We start from the raw sequence: 18,722 nt of genomic DNA on the forward strand, positions 1-18,722 counted from the left end.
GCCCGGCCCGGCTCGGCCCCCCCGGCGGTGGGGGTGGGGGGGGGGAGTGTGTGCGCGCGGGAGGAGGGAGGGAGGGAGGGGGAGCAGCGCCATCGTTTCCATGGCGCCGAGCGGGCGGGGGAGCCGGGGCTGAGGACCCCGCCCGCTCATGGACCCCGCCGCGGCGGAGGAGGAGGGCGGGGAGAAGCCGCCGGTGATCTACACCATGGAGAACAAGCCCATCGTCACCTGTGAGTGCCTCCCGCCAGGCTCCTCCCCTTCACCCCCCCACCTTCCCCCCCCCCCCCCCCCGGCCGCCGCCTCCGGGGCGGCCGTTAACGGCTCGAGCCGGGACAGTAACGTGCGGCGGGAACGTTTTGAGGGGGGGAGGGGGGGAGGAGCGCGCCCGGCCTCGCTCACCGTGTCCCGCCCGGCGCCGGGGGGCGGCAGCGGAGCAGCTCGGCTGGGGGTGCTTGGCGGGCGGGGGGAAGGCGGTGATCTCGCCAGGGGGGTGGTGTGCCCGGCGGGGGGGGGGGGGGGGGTTGGAGTGTGGCGGCTCTGCCGGGAGCGGCTGGAATACCGGGGGCGGTTGGGCCGAGGTGCGGTTGGAGCCGGGCAGCGGCCCTTTTTAAAAGGGGGCTTCGGTGGGGAGCCGTGGCTGTGTGTTGTTTTTATGGCTAGTGCTTTGGCTGGAGAAAATGGCACTTCCAAGGTGGTCTGATGGTGGGTTTTGCCTTTTTTGTACGTGTTTTTTGTTTTTTGTTTTTTTTTCTTACTGATCTTCCTCTTTATGGCCACAGACTAAATTTGAGTTTGTTTCTGTGTGTTTCAGGATTATAGTAACAGAAACTAATTTTTTGCTTAGAAATTTGAATATCACAATAAAACTTAAGCACAAACTTTTTTGCCAGTGAGTTTTGTGTAGGTTCAACCTCCATAAAAGGTGTATGACCAGAAGTATGATATCGTTCCTGAGGAGGAGGGATTCTCACTGACAGTTTCCCAGTGGCATTATAATTTAATCTTTAATTACTATGTTTTAGTTTAATCTCTGAAAATGAGACAGCTTATTTAATAAACTGTATTGCATGGTTCCAGTGATGAATTCTTACAGGTATCAGAAGCAGGCTGCTGGAGCATGTGGATATTGATCCTGATCTAAAGTTTGAGTTCCTATGCTGTTATAGCTATAGAGGGTTGCACACAAAGTTCCTTTAAAACAAACACATGAACTACTGCTACTATCTGGCCATGGAGGTTTATTCATATGTGGCCTCAATCCCTGCAAGCATTTTCATCCTTCAGATTTTAAGAACTAGTTCCATTCAGATTGCAGGGAGAGGGCACAGGAAAAAAAAAACATATTTTTATTGTATTTGTCATCTGCCCTTTCAAGTAGTGTTGAAACCTTGTGGACAGACTGATTCAGCAAGCCCCAGTATTCTGGGCTGTGAAGTGCAGGTGTGCAGCTTTTAATAAACTTCTGGAATGTTATTGATGTGTTTGGAGATGACAATTTTAAAATGGGTTGCGGTACAGTGAACTGCTTCTTGGACAAATAAAAAGACAGGAGATAACTTGGTCCCTGGTCAGTTAGCAATATCTCCTAATCTTGGAATGGAAAAGAGGATCAGAAGTTAGAGAACAGGACTTAACTAATAACTTAAAATTTAGTCGAAAAATAAGGAAACAATTTTAATACACTCTGCTGTTTTAAGACACTTAAACAGAAGCTTCTAATAATGAACTTGAATAGCGGAGAAAAATCATTTTTCTCTTTCAGATATTGCATGAATTTATGCTTTTTGAAACATACCTCTAAGGCATAATCATACTCCAAACTATAGAGTTATATATATGTGTGTATGTATATTATATACTTAAATCTATAATGCTTTTAATATAAAAAAAAAAAAAAGTGACTGAGTTCAATTTAGGAAAATCTACTTGTTTTATCCAAAGGTAACCAACTTTAGTTGAAAGTAACTCTATCAGCAGCGTATGAAACTCCATACTTGTGCTTTATCAGTAAAACACAGTGAATGCTTCATGGTATGTGTTATATGAATTTATGTACTGCATGTAAATAGGAAATATTTCCCAGCTGTGTATTGTCATGTTACAGAGTAAGCATCTGTTGTTATGACGCATGATGCAGACGTTGTCTGCATACCATTATCGATCTGCTAATTGTAGCACCCCCTTCCCTCCCCCACCCCGCCCCAGCCACATAATTCTGGAATTGTATGGTTTTTTTCATATTGTATTTTATAAATATGCTTTTTTCCTGCCTCCTCTTTTGAATATGCTTGATGCGGTTCATAAGCTAACATCAGTGCTATCTTTATTGATTCCTTGGTCCTCACCTACTTCAAGACTCTCCTGAAATCCATTTTCCTTCAGGTTAAACACGGGAAATATACATATTGGAAACATCTGAAGAATGTTGTTGCCTCCCTTGTAGGTGCTATGCTTGTGTTCAGACTATGGTGGAATGATTTTTAGGTTTGCTGTTTTTACCTTGTTTTTAGAACTGAAGTGTTTGTGTTTGGGGTGTGGTGTGGTGTCAGTCTTTACCACTCCTGTATGATTTGTATCTGTAAAACTAACTTTCAAACTGTCAAAGTGCATGGAATTTTATCTCAGGCTTGCTTTTTTGTTGATAACCGCAATAAAGGATTCTGGCCTCTTTCTTTTTGAATTCTGCCAAGAATTCAAAATTCTAAACATTAAATTTCATCAGGTTTTACTCGAGCCCAATTATCGGATGTTAAAAATAATTATTAATTTCATATAGTGAATCTACTTTGTGTTTACAAAAGGTTTTGGAATCATTACAATATGATATGATAGCAGCATATCTAGAAATGGGGTATGAGGTGAACGTTATGTTAATCATTTGCATGCCTCACTACTGGACTAAAGAAATCATTTCTGGAGCTATGAACAAGCATGACAGTAGTATCATTACTGATGGGGATTGAACTGAGACAACTGAATTCATAATATAAAGCTGATAGAGCAAAAGAGATGACTTCTCTGTTGAATGTAGTAATGGTGACTTGCTACTCCTCCCTCCCCCTGACTAAAAACTCTGCTTTTAGTGGTGGCAACACATTTTACTTCCTTCCTCCTTCATCCAGAGGAGAGGAGTGTTTAGAGGCTATGGAATTTCAAAAAATGCATTCCACAAAATTATGACTTTTATTTGAGGGAATTTTCTGACAATTATACTGCAGGCAATTTATAAACAGTTGAAGCTTGGTCTTCCAGGAAAAGAATTGTTGGTTCAATGTTGATTTCTTGGAAGACGCATTCAAAACCTCAGCATTAGGAGCTGCTTGACAAATACAGCTTTGCTTTTGTTTTGTTGTCCTGGTTTCAAGCAGTCTGGGATGACTGTCCCACCTAGCAGGTGTACGTGAGGGGAAAACCAGAGTTGCAAGGAGAGACCAGTTTTTAACTATATGAAAGAAGAATGAAGGTCAAGTGAGGCTGTATCTCAAACTATAAGTATTTCCTTTTACTACCAGTTTTAGGTTTGCTTCTATCAAGTAAAAATTCATACCATTATGTACTTCTCTTAACTTTTAGTTACTTTTAATAATTGAAAACTGTTAAGAGTTGTTTTTTTTTTTTTTGAATGAATGAAACTTATTTTCAACCTCATGCATATCTGAGTGATATTCTGTAAACAAATGCTTTTACTGTACGTTGTAACTCATGAACCTCCAATAAATTTGAGAATACTCTGAAAACAGTGCTTCTGTTTAGGACAAAACTGGCGCAGGAAGCCATGCTTTCAAAGCTGTGAGTTAGTCTGTATTGTAAAATAAGTAATTAATTGCTATATTGGTAAGATCCTGAATTCAGCATTATTTGTTCCTTAATGTTGATAATTCTCTTACTAAGTTTATGCTGGTCTATGGATACTTCAGTATATTTTCAAGTGAACTTCCCCTGTAGACTTTTGCAGATGTACTCTATGCTTAACATGGAGATGTATTTAGATTAGAACAGTTATCTTTTTCTGGATAGGTAAGTAGGTCTTGGCCCACAGGTATGTTCAAAACTTTAAGCTTGAATTTCTAATCCCCTAGTCCTTAGGGGTAGAAGGAGGGTCGGACTTCCAAGGCGCTAATGCGTTTCATTGCTCCTATTCAGAATTGGAGCGTTTGAGTAGTGTTTCTGTAATTCACTTACAAAAACCCACATCAGAATGGAAGATGAGTGTATCTGGACACCTGCTATTTAACAGTTGTAAAATTTTCTCCTTAACAGAACTGCAGCTCTCTGCTGGACAAAAAGGCAGCAACTGTTGGAATAAGCTTGCAAAACAGTTTAAGAAAGAATTCAAATCTGTTCCCTGAAATATAAATTTCAAGGGGAGTGTAGGTAGGATAATGTAGATACCTATTCTTAGCATCTTGACTGCCAAGTGAAGAATAGAAATCTTCTCAAACTTGTTAGATTAGTAATGTACTTAATACGGAGGTAAATTTTTTTTTCTTTACCTCAAAGATTTTTTTTTTTTAGTGTTTTATAAAAAAATATGTTTAGGAGCAAATGCTAACTTATAAGATAAAATACCTTGCAAGATGAGATGATTGCTCAGAAACGCTAACAAGCAAGAAAGATGAAAATAAACTTTATAACTGACAACTAATACTTATGTTTAGAATTTTTTTTTTTCTTTGTAAAGGCAGTCTTTATTTGTCTGTTCTTTCCATCTGTAATATGCTTCTATAGACTCTAAAGACTAGGACTGATATTCTGTAGACTCAGTATCCTATACTGAAATACAGCAAAAATATTTTTTCTGATGTTTAAGAATGGTGGGCTGTCGGTGTATGTTTGTAAAAGATATCACTGGCATGGCAACTCCATCAAAACAGTCTTAAGTTTCCCTGTATGTACTGGCTTGGGACTGCAGAAATTAAAATGGCAACCTCAGTACAGCTTGTGTATTTGACAATTGTGAATGCAGTTTTTGTCACTACATTCTTATGTAAGTACTGCAATGTAATAATTTTGGCCTAAGGCTTTGTATGTAGGTGTATTAGCCTTATATTTATGGTGTCTGTATTATTGGCGAAAAAATAGCTTTTAATAAAGTTTAGATTAATGGATTTCAGTTAGGAAAATTGCCTAACTAAAAACTTTTAGGAAAATTTTCTTTGGGCATACCATATTTTGTAAGTGTGAAAAACTAATATATTCACAGAAGGATGCAGTTCCTTTATCTTTTCTCCCTTTTCTCAAAATGGCAGTACCCCATTCTTCTCAGTTAGGTCTGAAGGCCATGATGACTCCTTTCCAAATTAGTTTGAATTTTTATACAGTCAGTCTTTACTACATTGTGAACCCAGTGGGGAGCCTCACTGTCCAGCTGTGGTCACGCTCACTCTGGCATGTTGCCTTTCAAACTGTCGTTTCAAGTTGGTACCAATTTATCTTCATTGCTACAAGAACCTGTATGTTTACTAAGTGATTTGAGTCAGTTTTGAGCTTTCCTATTGCTGTAGAAGTATTATTTTTTAGCATCATTAATGGTGTGGGGTTTGTTTTGTTTGTTTTTTGGGAAAAGGCAACTTGAGCAATTGCATCAGATGTCACAAACTGAGGTATTTTCTCTGAAATGATGAGCTGGCAATCTTTTAAACAATGCAAATTACCTTCCTTGAAAATCTAAACAGTGTTAGTTCTCATGAATCGTGTCTGAAACTTAATATTTCAAAGACTTTCTGAGATTATATGAATGAATGTTTCTTGCAAATAGGTATCGGCCAAGGGTGTGAATGAAATAGTGTGTCCTTACCTGGTTGATTTGTGTTTAAGTTATTAGCTCTGTCTTTTATCCATACAAAGAGCAGGTTGAAGGCTCAGATGATCCTGCTAAATGAAGTAATTTAATAGGTTTTCAGAGGTTCCCTACCAAGTTACTCTTTTTGCAATTATTTTCATGTAGTCCTTACAATTTCCATATTGGTTTGTAGTATCTGTTTATATGTTGTATGTGCCAAATATATATTTATTCTCACTGTCAGTAAGTACTCTGTCCAAGTAGAAAGAAATGTTTGTATCCCTTAATATGTCTCTTTGTAGAGAGAGTAGGATGTACCACTTTCATCTAATCCTTCTTGTTGAGAGGATGCTGTGATACATACAGCAGGAGCAAAGCCATCAGAAGAGTTGTTACAGGCCTGAGAATGGAAACCCTTTGCCAATATCTATAAGATGAGCATAAACAGAAAAGATGAATTCGATTAAAGGGGAAGTAGGAAGAGTTTTATGTCGTTTTGCAGGCAAAATAAACGTTCACCATTAAAAGATCCTGTTCTATTACTGGAAGATCTTGTTTCAAAGTTCTTCTGTTATTAGTAGACAGAGGTAATAGAAGGTGGGCTACATGTTACTTCTTGTTTGGTACAAGTGCTTGGAATGGTTTGCAGCTGGTAAGACCCTTAAAACAAACCAACCTATATCGTATGTATATCTGTATTTTCCGTCTTCGCAAACATGACTCCTGTATACCTGTAGGTCAGTTTTGTTTTCTAGTTGATACAATGTTATTCTGTAGGTATAGATCTGATTACATATGTCATAAGAAGAAGAAACATGCTCCTTATTTCTAGATTTAGTGATGTAGTAGGAAGTAAGGATTTAAAGATTTATGAAAGATTTTTCGTTTGCGGGCTCCTAGTGAATCAAGTGAGACTTCACACTGCAATCTAGCTGTCGCCTGCTTCAATTTTTAGACCTTTTTTTGAAAAATGAACCTTAAAGGGGAGGGGCAGCAGGGGAAGAAACACTAAAAAAAAATCCCTTCCAAACCCTCAGGTGAATCTGCTTATAATAGGCTAGTGAATTTGAAGCATTCATAGCAGAACTTTTTACCAAAAGGAAAATACGTCTCATCAGAAAAGATAACCCTGAGTGATGTTTGGCAATAAGAACAAAATAAGCCTGTGCCAAAGTGTAATCTTGGATTGAGCTTGTTTAGAGGTGCTTGGAGCCTTTTATCTTAGTCCATAGGATTTGTTGTTGTTATCAAAGTAAAATGTTTGCCTGCCTTAGTCATCTGACATCAAGAGTCTGTTCTTCTCACACTGCCTGTATTGTTAGTGGGTTAGAATAATTTCTTCCAGAGGAAGATATTAAATTGTGGTATATTCAGATACTGAATAGGTGACAAAGCCTGCACACATCTAGAATTTATGGAGAGTTAGAAAAAAACAATGGCTTCTTGATAAATGCCTAAAACCACCAAAATCCTCAAACTAAGAAGTGCCAGTATTTTATTGTTGTTTTATATCAGACAGCTGTCACAAAGTGAATGCTTGTTTTTGGGGGGGAATCCTGGCGAGATTGTCATTCTGGTTCTTGCCTCATTCCCATATAGATTTCCATCAGATCAGGTGTATTGGACTGAGGTGGAGGGATGGGAGGATGGCTGCTTTGACTCCATCTGCCAGAACATCAAGGAGAAAGATAAAAGGGGAAGAATGGAGAAAAGGGAAAGGTGGGGCTGGTGGCATATGAGTTTAATGGGCAGTTTGAACCTTCACCTGGTCTTCTGGAGCTATATTGACTAGGGTGCTCACTCACCTTGGCATTATGCTATAACCTAAACTGCAGGTACTTTCATACTAATTAAATGGATGTTAGTTGCCCATTTCGCTTTTTGGCTTAACATAGTTTTTAAAATTTTTCCATAGCAGAGGTTTATGGTTATGAGCTGCTCTATAGAGATACAGCCTGCTCTGGACAGTAGATTTAGATAATTTTTACTGAGTTTATGTAATGAATTTTTACGGTCAGGTTCACAATCAAGACTCACGTGGGTAAGTTTTGTTCCTTTTTTGCCTGTCCTGGCCATCTTAACGTTTTGGACTTCGATTTGATGGATGTCAAGTGTTTGAAGGCCATATAAGTGTTTTTAAATTATGCTGTCTGACTTGGTGTTTGAAAAAGGCTTATGGTAAAACCCTTTAAGGTTCCACCATGCTTCATTTGTTTGTTTTTTGGACAGATACCCGTTTGTCTTGATTTGTTTGCTAAGTGTTTTCATACACGGTGAAGGCATGCCTTCTAAAGCTTAATATGGTGGAAAGAAAGGAATCCTGCATGCTCTCTCCTTTCTTCCCATTCTCCAGAAGTGTTTGTCTAAGCTGTATCATTTGAATATTATTGCTTTCTATTATTTACTTAGTGAATTTAAGGGTTAACACTTTGCTTCACTTGAAGTAATTCTGTAATTGATGCCACTTCAAGTATGGGATAATTCTGTGCTTCCTTGTGTTGTATGCGCATTGATATCCAGATGGGGAGTGGATGGATTGAGACATACCTGCTACAAAAGCTGAGATGGTGATCTGTAACCCAGAGGCTATGGATTGACAGATTTTTCTACTGTAAACAAAAAAATAAAAGAAAACAAATTAAAAAAAACAAAGAAAAACTGAAAAGATGTGTTCATTTATATTACAAATTAGAAAAACTATAAAATATTTTTAAAATGTGTAAATGAGTAGGGATGAAATAGATGAAATATTACATAGTTATATCTGATATTATTTTATTTATAAAATACTTATATTAGTCAAACTTGGAAGAATATAGTAAAACCAAAGATGTGCCCTTCCAATCTTGTTTTCAGTGGTAAAGGATGACTCCTTCATGTTACCCCCCCAGTTATCATTTCTATTGGGAAACTGAGGTCTGGTGTTTTGTTCTTTCAATTCTAAAATAAGAAAACCCTTTTGTAGTAGGCTTCTCTGTTTTAGCCATGAAAGGATTCCAGAATTACTTTTCTTTCTCATGTATACACATCTTCCATCCTCCTCAACAATATTTGGTCTTCCTTTGTACTTTGGCTAGGAGTGACTTTCCTCCATTACTGAAAATTCCTCAAATGAGGACTGAGTGTTGAGACCCATCCACTGACATGAACTTGCTTTGATAGCATGGTGCTTAGGCATCCTGCCACATTATTCTTTCTTAAAAAGAAAAAAAAAAAAAAAAAACCTTTGAAGCAATTCTGAGTTTTCTGCAGGCTTTTGGATTTACTATAAATTTGAAGTCCAGGATTAGTTGTGTTTTCAGAGCATTGTCTCCAAAATTCAGTTACACGCAAGAAAACTTTTACATTTTTCGCATTACTAACTAGTCGTCTTGATGTTTGTCCTGTGTCAATACTGTGTTAATCTTGTCTAGTGATAACTTCGTTTTTAATGCTTTTCGAGGTGAGTTGGCTCAATTTTACTGATTACAGTAGATATAGGATCCAGTTGAGCAGAACTTCAAATCTTGTAATTCTTTGGATGTTTTGTAATATTTTATAGAAATATTTGTTCTGTGTTCAGAGATATCCAATGTACTTTGAATTGTAGGTCCATTCTTCCTTTTCCTCTAATTCTTGAGGACAGTCTTGCCTTGATCATAAGAGATGTTCTTTTGTGTGTTTTATATCTTGAAAGCCAGCTCAGGAGGAAAAAAACAACCTAACTGGTTTTAAAACTAATTTATTTTTTCTTAAATTGATAATCTGATGTGGTTATCTGTAATAGCAGGATGCTTAAACATCACTATTTAGTAGTTCCTCTGTATTCTGGATCAACCCTTTTCACTCGAGATGTTGAATTCTGGAACCTTTTTTTTGTGGCACCTGTTGGATTTTTAGGGGCAGTATAGAAAGAGTATTTTGTTAAGCTCCAGAGGTAAAATATAAACTGCTGCTTCAGTTTGGGTTCCAAGCTTCATGGATTATCATTTGATCTGGTCAGCATGCTGTTGCTAAACCACTGAGCTGTATTTCACTTTCTACAGGCAGTAATAAGTTGCAAATCAATAGACTGTTCTCCAGGCCTAGCTCACTGCGATATTGTAACTTGGTATAAGGTAACAGAACGATTAACATTTGTTTCACTATTTATTTTAGACATTTGTTTATAGTCTTAAATTTAAGATTTGGTATGGTAATTTGGAATAAGATGCAGGTGAAGAGCCGAGAATAAAACGTTTGTTTTGAACCTCTCTGGAGACTTAAGACTAAAGCACTAATAGTAGAGGGTTTTTTTTAAGCTATTTTAGGAAACTGTATCACTGAATAATAGATTTTGTGTGCAGAGGTTTAAAAAAAATCTGGCTTTGCTTATTGTAGCTTTTAAACTCAGACTGTGTTTTTTTATTATTATTATTATGCAGTGATAATTATACTAATGGCCAGTAATCAAAATAGTATATGTAAGAAGATTAGGAAAAGGTGAGTGGTCTAGAAGAGGGTTTCTAAAACAAATTAAGACTTCCTAAGCTCCTGCACAAGTAGTTCTGGCTCTGTGCCAGGATATGTGATTGTGTGATGGGAAGGAGAAGAAGGGAAGTCAGGTACCTCTCCAGTCATAGTGCCCTGTTTCACAGAAAGATAAGAGCATCTGTCTGTTCAGGTTGAGCTATGCAACAGAGAATGACTACAAAAGGAAACAGAAGGACAAATGCCAGGAATTAGCAGAGTTGCTTGTATACCTGTTTAAAGTCTTAACTGGAAAATATAACTCTTCAGCTCCAGAGATCCTGGGGGAAGGAAAAGAAGGGAGAGTGGAATGAATGCAGCCTCTCTAGGAGGAAATAAAAGGTTTCTATTAATTTGTGGTCTGGGGTAGAGGGAGTGCAGCCAGGCAAAGATGAAAAAGGCAGTGAGGAGGAAGTATGGGGAAGAGAGCAATAGCTATGATAACTTCAGAGCAACATGCAGATGAGAGATCTAATAAGTGATACTGCTAAACTAGTGGGCCAGATCATTACCCCAGCTTTAGACAGTGCACATGACATAACAGATTTTAGAGCTATGCTGGAGTGGAGTGGAAAACATGTTTCTGACCTTAACTTCTTTCTCATTTGGATGCATCTGTTGGCCAGTAGTCAAATGCCACTTCTTCCCCTGTTAAGGATCGTGAAAGACTGTTTGCTGGTGTGTTGAACTAGTCAGCTTGTTTTCAAATATGTCTGACAAAGCACTTTGTTCCTCAGACTACTATCCCTCTACTCAGGGATACTGGTACCGGTACCCATCATAAGTTGGAAGACTTATTTTGAACCTATCTCCCTATCATTTTCTTTCAGCACTTTAAAGAAAAGAACAGAATTTAAGAGTTGGTATCGGTAGGCTCCTGATAATACATATTTTTGTGTGGTGGACTATACTTTTTGTTCTATTTCTTTTTTTATACATAGAACATCACTGGAGTAACTGATTTAATGCAGTTGCTCACAACCTGTGAGTTGTCTCAGTGCTCAAGTGTGGCACAAAGCCCAAGTGATTAAAGCTTAGCCAGATCTGTTGCTGCATCTGTGTAGGACCAGCTCAAGGGGACCTGCATATTGTTAATGGACCTGACCTTTCTGAAGGCAGCAAGCACAGGCCTACAGCGGGCAAGGAGCCACTCTGTTATTTACAGCGTCCCCAGAATAGTGGGGAGAGAGGGAGAAGAGTAGTTGAATCTGGTAAGGCACAGAATTTTGCTAATTTTCTCATGGTAGGCACAGCTACAAAGATGTGAACCACTGTCTAACCAGCTTTCTGGGTTTTTTTAAAACTAAAATCTTGAGGTCTTTAAATGTACTGTGTTTAGCTACTGACTCTGACTGAAGAGTTATTTGTTTGTTTTTTTTTAGCGTTGGACCAGCTATATGGGTGATATTCTCGCTTCCTAAGAGTGCACTTTTCTCATTGGTATATGGTTATGTAATAACGTGGAAAATTGTAATAGGAATTATAAAACAGTATATTTATTATGTATCTTGTTAGTGTGCTGTATTAGTCTTGTTGTAAAGTGTTGTATGCTGTGTGAGCATGTGACTTTAAAAAAAAAAAAAAGTCTCGGTGCTAGGCTTTGGTTTCCACGTAGCTGACCAAATAACATCTTGTTTATTGAAAACAACTATAGCATAATTTATTAATATTTTCTGTAATTTGTACATAGTGTAATGAATGAATGTCTTTAACTCTTAGGTGCTGGAGATCAGAATTTATTTACCTCCCTATATCCTACGCTTTCTCAGCAGCTTCCAAGAGAACCGATGGAATGGAGGAGGTAAATTAAAATTTTCTTCCTTAATACTCAATGTGTGTTACTAGACTTTGGAAAGTGTGTATTTGTAGTGCCCTAAGAAGTTCTTACCATGAATTGAGTAGAATATGGCAACTTAGTTGAGGAAAGATGACCTTAGTCATGGTTATCAAATGTGGAGCACCTGAGGGCAGTGATTTACACGTTTCAGTTATGCTGAGCTTCAACTTTTCTTTAAGTGAAGTTTTGTTTGTTTGTTTTGGTATATGGCTTGTTGTGCTTCAGACGGTCGTGTTCTGAAAGTAACAGGCTGTTTCTTTTATGAGAATTTAGACAGAATTTAAATGAAATCAGATATAACTTCCTGCCAACAGTTCACTGTGGCTCACTTTTCTGGTGGGAAAAACTATTTTGGGAATTTGATTATTTTGGAACTTTTCTATTTTTGGAGGACCTAGAGGTATAGAACATTCTTTTAATTAAATTGGAAAGCTTTTAGCTCCTGTTCTTGTTAAGAGTCTCTCCTGTATTTCAGGTGGTATCTAATTTTAGTTAACTTTGTACAAGTCAGGTGGCAGTAAGCATAGTTAGTGAGTTTCCAATGCCAGCACATTTCAGTTTATTCTTCACCAAAATTCGTTTTCATTTTTGTGTTCTGCTACATAAATGTCTCGTTCACTAACTCCACTTTAAAAATTCTTCAGGTCTTATGGCCGTGCTCCAAAGATGATTCATCTAGAATCTAACTTTGTTCAATTTAAAGAGGAGCTACTACCCAAAGAGGGGAATAAGGCTCTTTTGACCTTTCCCTTTCTTCATATTTATTGGACAGAATGTTGTGTAAGTATTAGGAAAATATCATGAAAGACGGAGTACTTGGATTTAAAAATGAAATTGTTTTGACTTTCTGCTTGCCCTCTGTGGTATTTTTCATTTGCTTTTCATGCTTGTTTGAACAATGAAGTCCATGTTGCATAAGCATGTGTACTCAGTGTGTATGAAACTTTGTCAACTGGAGTACTTTTTACCATAAGTGGTGTTTGTTGGTAACAGTGCTTGACACTGAGAGGACATGCTTTTGAATAACCAGTTTTCAGTACTTTGGTACAAAACCCCTGAGATCTAACAGTGTTACTGCAGTAGCCTAGCACACATGCTTCATAGTATGAAAATGTGACCAGATTATTTCAGTTACGATCTACTGACTAGGTTAAACCTAAATATATATATTTTTACTTTGTCTTCTCTATGTATCTGGTGTTAGTACTGGTCAGCAATCTAAACTGGGCAAGATTTGGAATGTCTTAATCCTGTTTATCTGCAGTTCACTGCTTGGTGGTTGTCCTCTGTTGTGAATTAGTTGCACAATTAAAGGACAAAGGTGACACCTCTGTAGGACCAACCCAAGCTATTGAGGACAGCCTTAAGAGTTTTCTGAATTGAACTATTTAAAAACAACCTGAATGTCAAAAAAGCGCTAAGCAATAAGGAAGACTTGTGTGGGGTTTTTTGATTGTAATAACTTTAAATGGTTTAAGATTTGAGTGCTGTTAGAAGGCTCAAATGTCACAGTTCTGTTGGAATGTGAGAACAGAATGGTTAAGCTTTCTAATGTCAAAGTAGGTTATGTTGTAAAGTTTAAGAACATATCAAGTAAAAGAATTTAAGAGTTTTAGACTCTTAATTTCAGTAATCTAAAGAATTATACTATGCCAAATACCAAGATACATATGCTATTAACCAAAATACTTGGAATAAAAGAAACTAAAAGCCTGTAACGAGGCTTACCATACTTAGACTCATTTGATTTCTCATTTTCACTAATTCCATATGATATTCCTCTATATTTTTCTTCTATTGGAACAAAATTTACCTTTTGGAATTGTTCAGAGTGTTTGTTTTGATGATTCACTGCTGCTTATCCTAGGACACGGAAGTGTACAAAGCTACTGTCAAGGATGACATCACCAAGTGGCAGAACGTTCTCAAAGCTAACAGCTCAGTGGACTGGCTAATTGTAGTAGTTGAGAGTGATGCCAAGAAGAAGAACAAAACAAATATCCTTCCCCGAACCTCTATAGTCGATAAAATAAGAAATGACTTCTGTAACAAACAAAGTGACAGGTAAGGATTCTTTTACTTGCAGACACTTTAACCTTTGACTAGCTTGCTGATTGATTAAAAGTGCGGGTTCCTGTATAACAGGCTCCTAGGTCACTTAAAGACCTTCCTTGATGTCCAGCATTCAAACTGATGCTACCGTTAAACCTATGCTTTGGAGAAGATGAATACAAGCAATAAAGGGGAATTTTTATTTTCAATTGCTCTTGGAGTAGTGATTGCTTTGAATCTGTTTCAAAAACCTTTTGAGTATACTGAAACCTCTGTCTCGTTAAGAGAGTTAAGACGATAAGGGTAGTAACAATTTGTTTTTAGAGCTTCAGATTTTCTTGTATGTTTAGGCGCTTGTAAAAAAAAAAAAAAGAAAAAAAATGTTACCAGAACTACGGGTAGTTGGAATGAGACGGGAGGGGAATATGAAGCCAATAAGGGCTTATTTTTTACTACTATTCTTTCTACCTCTTACTTAGTCAACTCTCGACCACAAAGTGGAAAATCCAGCTTCAAGTCCTGTTTCTTAAGTCTTTTTTTATTCAAAGGAAAATAACTATGAAACCATTCCTACTTTTATTATAAGTCAACAGAATACCGAAATCTTAATCTGAAACCAACTCTAATAAATACTTTCTTCCTTATTCCAAAATATTGTACAGAATGGATTCTGCATTATGTTTTCCTTTTTTATCTCAAAAATTAACTTTAAATGGAAGATTTTCCTCACAAGAATGAATGACAGGATAAATATTTGAAGTTAAAAGGGTAGATGAAAGCACTCGTTGTACCTTAGTGTAAGCTGACAGTGATTGGCAAGTCATCATGTTGGAACATGCTGTACCTTGGCAGCACTTTCTTTGTATCTAGATGGTATTGGTATGTTACAGTATTATTTTGGCAAATAGTATGAACAACGTTTGTTCGATTTGCTTTGATTTCTAACTGATTGGCTTGGATTAAACATTTTGCAATAGGATAGGATGATTTTTCTAACTAGGAATGGAGTTCTGCCTGGGTGAGGGATTTTCCTGTCTCTGGAGACATTCATTCTTCCTTTTTGTGTGTGTTTGTGTGTGCAGTAGTAGGAAAAACTAAGGAAGGGAAATATTCTGAGTAAACTTTAGCCTTATCTAGCATACAGAATGTGTAAAATAAGTTGGTGTCTTGCAAGAATATGCTATGAAGAATAATTTTAAATGACATAGGAAAAGCTGGCTATATGTGGTCTAATGGATCTTGATTTCCATCTAGTATAATCCTTGCCAAGAGTAACTATAGTTACTGTTCTGCTAATTGCATTTCTAAGCAAATATTTTTTTCCTTGCATAGCTGTAGCCTTACCTTTGTTTAAGTAATTAAAATAATGTAGCCATTATTTACTTAAAAAAAAAAAAAAAAAAAGTAAACATAACATCCGTTTTGTGGAAAGCACGTAAAGCTTGTTCTCATCTGAGTATGTTAAGGCTGCGATAGCATTTATGGAGAAGAAAAAAGTTACTGACCTTGTTTCTTGTTCTTTTCTCTTTCTTTTTTTTATCAGTTAATGTTGCATGAAAATCCCCATTTTTGTCCACTGAATACAGTCAGGTGTGCAGAGTATTTGGATGTGTATTTATATATGATTTTTATATGTGAATTTTATGTCTTATACCTCCCCCAAAATAATTTTAATCAATCTCTTTACAGATGTGTGGTACTTTCTGACCCTTTGAAAGACTCTTCCCGTTCTCAGGAATCTTGGAATGCCTTCCTGACCAAACTCAGGACGTTGCTTCTCATGTCTTTCACCAAAAACTTAGGCAAGTTTGAAGATGACATGAGAACTCTGAGAGAGAAAAGAACTGAGCCAGGCTGGAGCTTCTGCGAGTATTTCATGGTCCAGGTAAGAGTCTCCCTTTGAAGAACAAAGCGCTTGAGTCCTAGTTTGAATAATGGCTTTTTTGTAATTGTTGGCTATTTTTCTGTGTGCGTTTTTTATGTTCTGTTTATTGTTTGGGGGGAGGAGAAAAAAAAGATGGACTAGTATAAAAGCGGCATTTTTCAGATCTTCTTTGCAGCAGGTTTCTGTTTCATTGTAACTCTGTACAGAATCTTTTCAGACGTGTCAACTTTTATGAACCTAGACTAGCAAACTCAAGGAGTGTCTATAAAGTGTTTTAGTAGTTGCTCTTGAATATTAGATTTATATTCTATTTTTGTGACTGTGCAAAGACGCTCAAACTTGTTATGGCTATATAATGGGAATATTACTATGCTTTCTTTGATTAGATTAATATCAGTATGCCTGGAGATTGTTTTCAGAGAAAAGTCTATTTTGAAGTAATTCTGTGTAGAGAATGTCCTTGAGTCTCAGATTTTTATGCTTCTAAATATGTCTTATTTTAGCTGATGTAGAGAAAAGCAAGATATTCTTGAGCAGTGGAACTGAAAATCTTGATTCCTTTGAATTTGTCCGGTGCCTGTACGGTTTTTCGCCTCACTAGTTCTATCTCACCTTCCTATCTCCTTTGACTTCACGCACTGCCTCTTGCATGTGAGATATCCATACCCCTCAAACATTTTACACCAGCAACTTCAGCTCCCTTCTCTGTACTTAACTGAACTTTTGTTGATGCTGCAGCTGCTTCCCTCACAGTGTAATCGGAAAGAACAAGTTTTAACTATTATGGAAGATGAGGCTTCAGCATTTTTTTGAAACTCAAACTTTTAATAGCTTTATCAACAGTATCTTGCAGTGACTCAGGATCTGGATACACAGTAGAATTAGGTTTGAGGTGTGTAACTGTAGCTTCCTTTGAACCGTTTTGTGTTAGGAGGAAATGATGCATCAGTTAAAATGGCAAATTATCCTTTGTGTGTGAGCCCTGGAAGGGGATGAAAAATGGAAAATACGGTTCCTGCATCTCTGTGTGGATGGAGGCAGGTTTTAATACAAAACATAACTAATATTTAGCATGCTGTTTGTATTACTTGCTTGTCAAAAGGAAGAACTGGCCTTTGTCTTTGAGATGCTGCAGCAATTTGAGGATGCGCTAGTGCAGTACGATGAACTGGATGCCTTGTTTTCTCAGTATGTTGTCAACTTTGGGGCTGGTGGTAAGTGTCCGAAACCGGTAAGTATTAACTGTGTTAGTTTCTTCACTATACTCCTACTAAAACAAGCCAGTGCTTTGGATACCACCTACGTGAGAGTAGGAAGATCGTAAGTTACAGTGAATTACTGCTCTTGCGTTATGCAGTATACAAACTCATGTGGACATCAGTTTTACTCACTTAAAGTTTTATTTTTCATCTCTGAGGCTTAAAAGTAATTTTTAATGAAAACTCGCCTTTTGTTCTTACTCGGTAACTGTTACAAAAGGGACCCTGAACCTGTAATTATCTAAGGATTGATTTGGCTGGGATACAGTTGCTGTTCTCACAGCTCACTGCTAAGTTATTTAATAAAAAGCTTCCTGAGTAAGTGCATCTGGGTTTTATTTAGGTTACATGAGAAGTTTCATTCAGTCTCATAGTGATTACCAACTGTGTGCTTATCTGAACTACAGAAGATTTCATTTAGCTTCAAGAAAAATTATTGTGCAAGAAGTATCAAATAATTAGAAACTGTATTTTACTGAACTAAAGCATGTGTTGTTAAGTAATAACTTGAGTAAGGAACTTGCTACGACTATGCTAAAATTCTAGTGCTGGAATAATTGCAGTGAAATGTATTTGTCCTGACTGAACCGGAGGCCATGCCTGAAAGTGAGCGCACATCTATCAATAAAGGCTGAGTAAGAAATACTGAAATAGGTAAAGCTTGTTTGTTTTGAACTTCAGGTAGGCTTAATTAGAGAAATGCACTATAAATTGATGGCCACTATACTAATAACAAAGTTGCAGTTAAGGCAAAGTGTACTTGGAGTTTGAATGTTATGAAATTCAGGTGTCTACTTAGCTATGGAAGTTCTTTTTTTTAGTCATTAAGCTTATTGTATAGAAAAGTGACGTAAGAATCCAGCTTCCAACCTCTGGGGGGAGAGAAAAAAGGCTTGGATTGAAAGCAGCGATTGATTCTTGGATATTAACTCTGTTTACTTAGATGGTGCAAATTGGCTGACTTTTTTTTGCCAGCCAGTGAGGAGCTGGAATGGATTAATTCTCCGAAAACCCATAGATATGGAGAAGAGAGAGCTAATTCAGAATCAAGAAGCTACTCTACTGGACTTGCGTAGCTACCTATTTTCTCGCCAGTGCACGTTGTTAATCTTCCTGCAGAGACCCTGGGAGGTTTCCCAGCGAGCACTGGAGCTCCTTCACAACTGTGTGCAAGAACTCAAGTTATTAGAAGTGAGTCAGTGCAATATATTCCATTATTTATGATTTTACCCCCTTATGACCAAACAGTATTTTTTTTAGGTTTAGGAATTGCTGACCAGAACACAATAAGCATGGCTATGAGTTGTCAAAATGATGCTGTAATAGCAGGCGTTTCAGATTGTAACAGGGCTAAAACTGAATGTTTTATCATGAGGATGTCTCTGGAAAGGAATTTAGAGACATCTCATCCCGACTAAA

The 18,722-nt window shown here is 37.5% G+C and overlaps 1 protein-coding gene across 3 annotated transcripts in view; it reads left to right on the forward strand.

The window, feature by feature from the left end:
- Positions 1–91: 91 nt before the first annotated feature.
- The window catches only part of TRAPPC10 (trafficking protein particle complex subunit 10), a 43,998-nt gene continuing 25,367 nt past the window's right edge, over positions 92–18,722 (forward strand). For all 3 annotated transcript variants that reach the window (XM_068915517.1, XM_068915526.1, XM_068915535.1), the window contains exons 1-7: positions 92–230; positions 11,990–12,071; positions 12,752–12,887; positions 13,975–14,171; positions 15,849–16,044; positions 17,147–17,258; positions 18,247–18,494. In XM_068915517.1, the coding sequence (XP_068771618.1) occupies positions 149–230; positions 11,990–12,071; positions 12,752–12,887; positions 13,975–14,171; positions 15,849–16,044; positions 17,147–17,258; positions 18,247–18,494 (1,053 nt within the window). In that variant the 5' untranslated portion in view covers positions 92–148. The remainder of the gene's footprint in view (positions 231–11,989; positions 12,072–12,751; positions 12,888–13,974; positions 14,172–15,848; positions 16,045–17,146; positions 17,259–18,246; positions 18,495–18,722) is intronic.

The sequence above is a fragment of the Struthio camelus genome, chromosome 1 (genome assembly GCF_040807025.1).
Source record: "Struthio camelus isolate bStrCam1 chromosome 1, bStrCam1.hap1, whole genome shotgun sequence".
Lineage (NCBI taxonomy): Eukaryota > Metazoa > Chordata > Aves > Struthioniformes > Struthionidae > Struthio > Struthio camelus.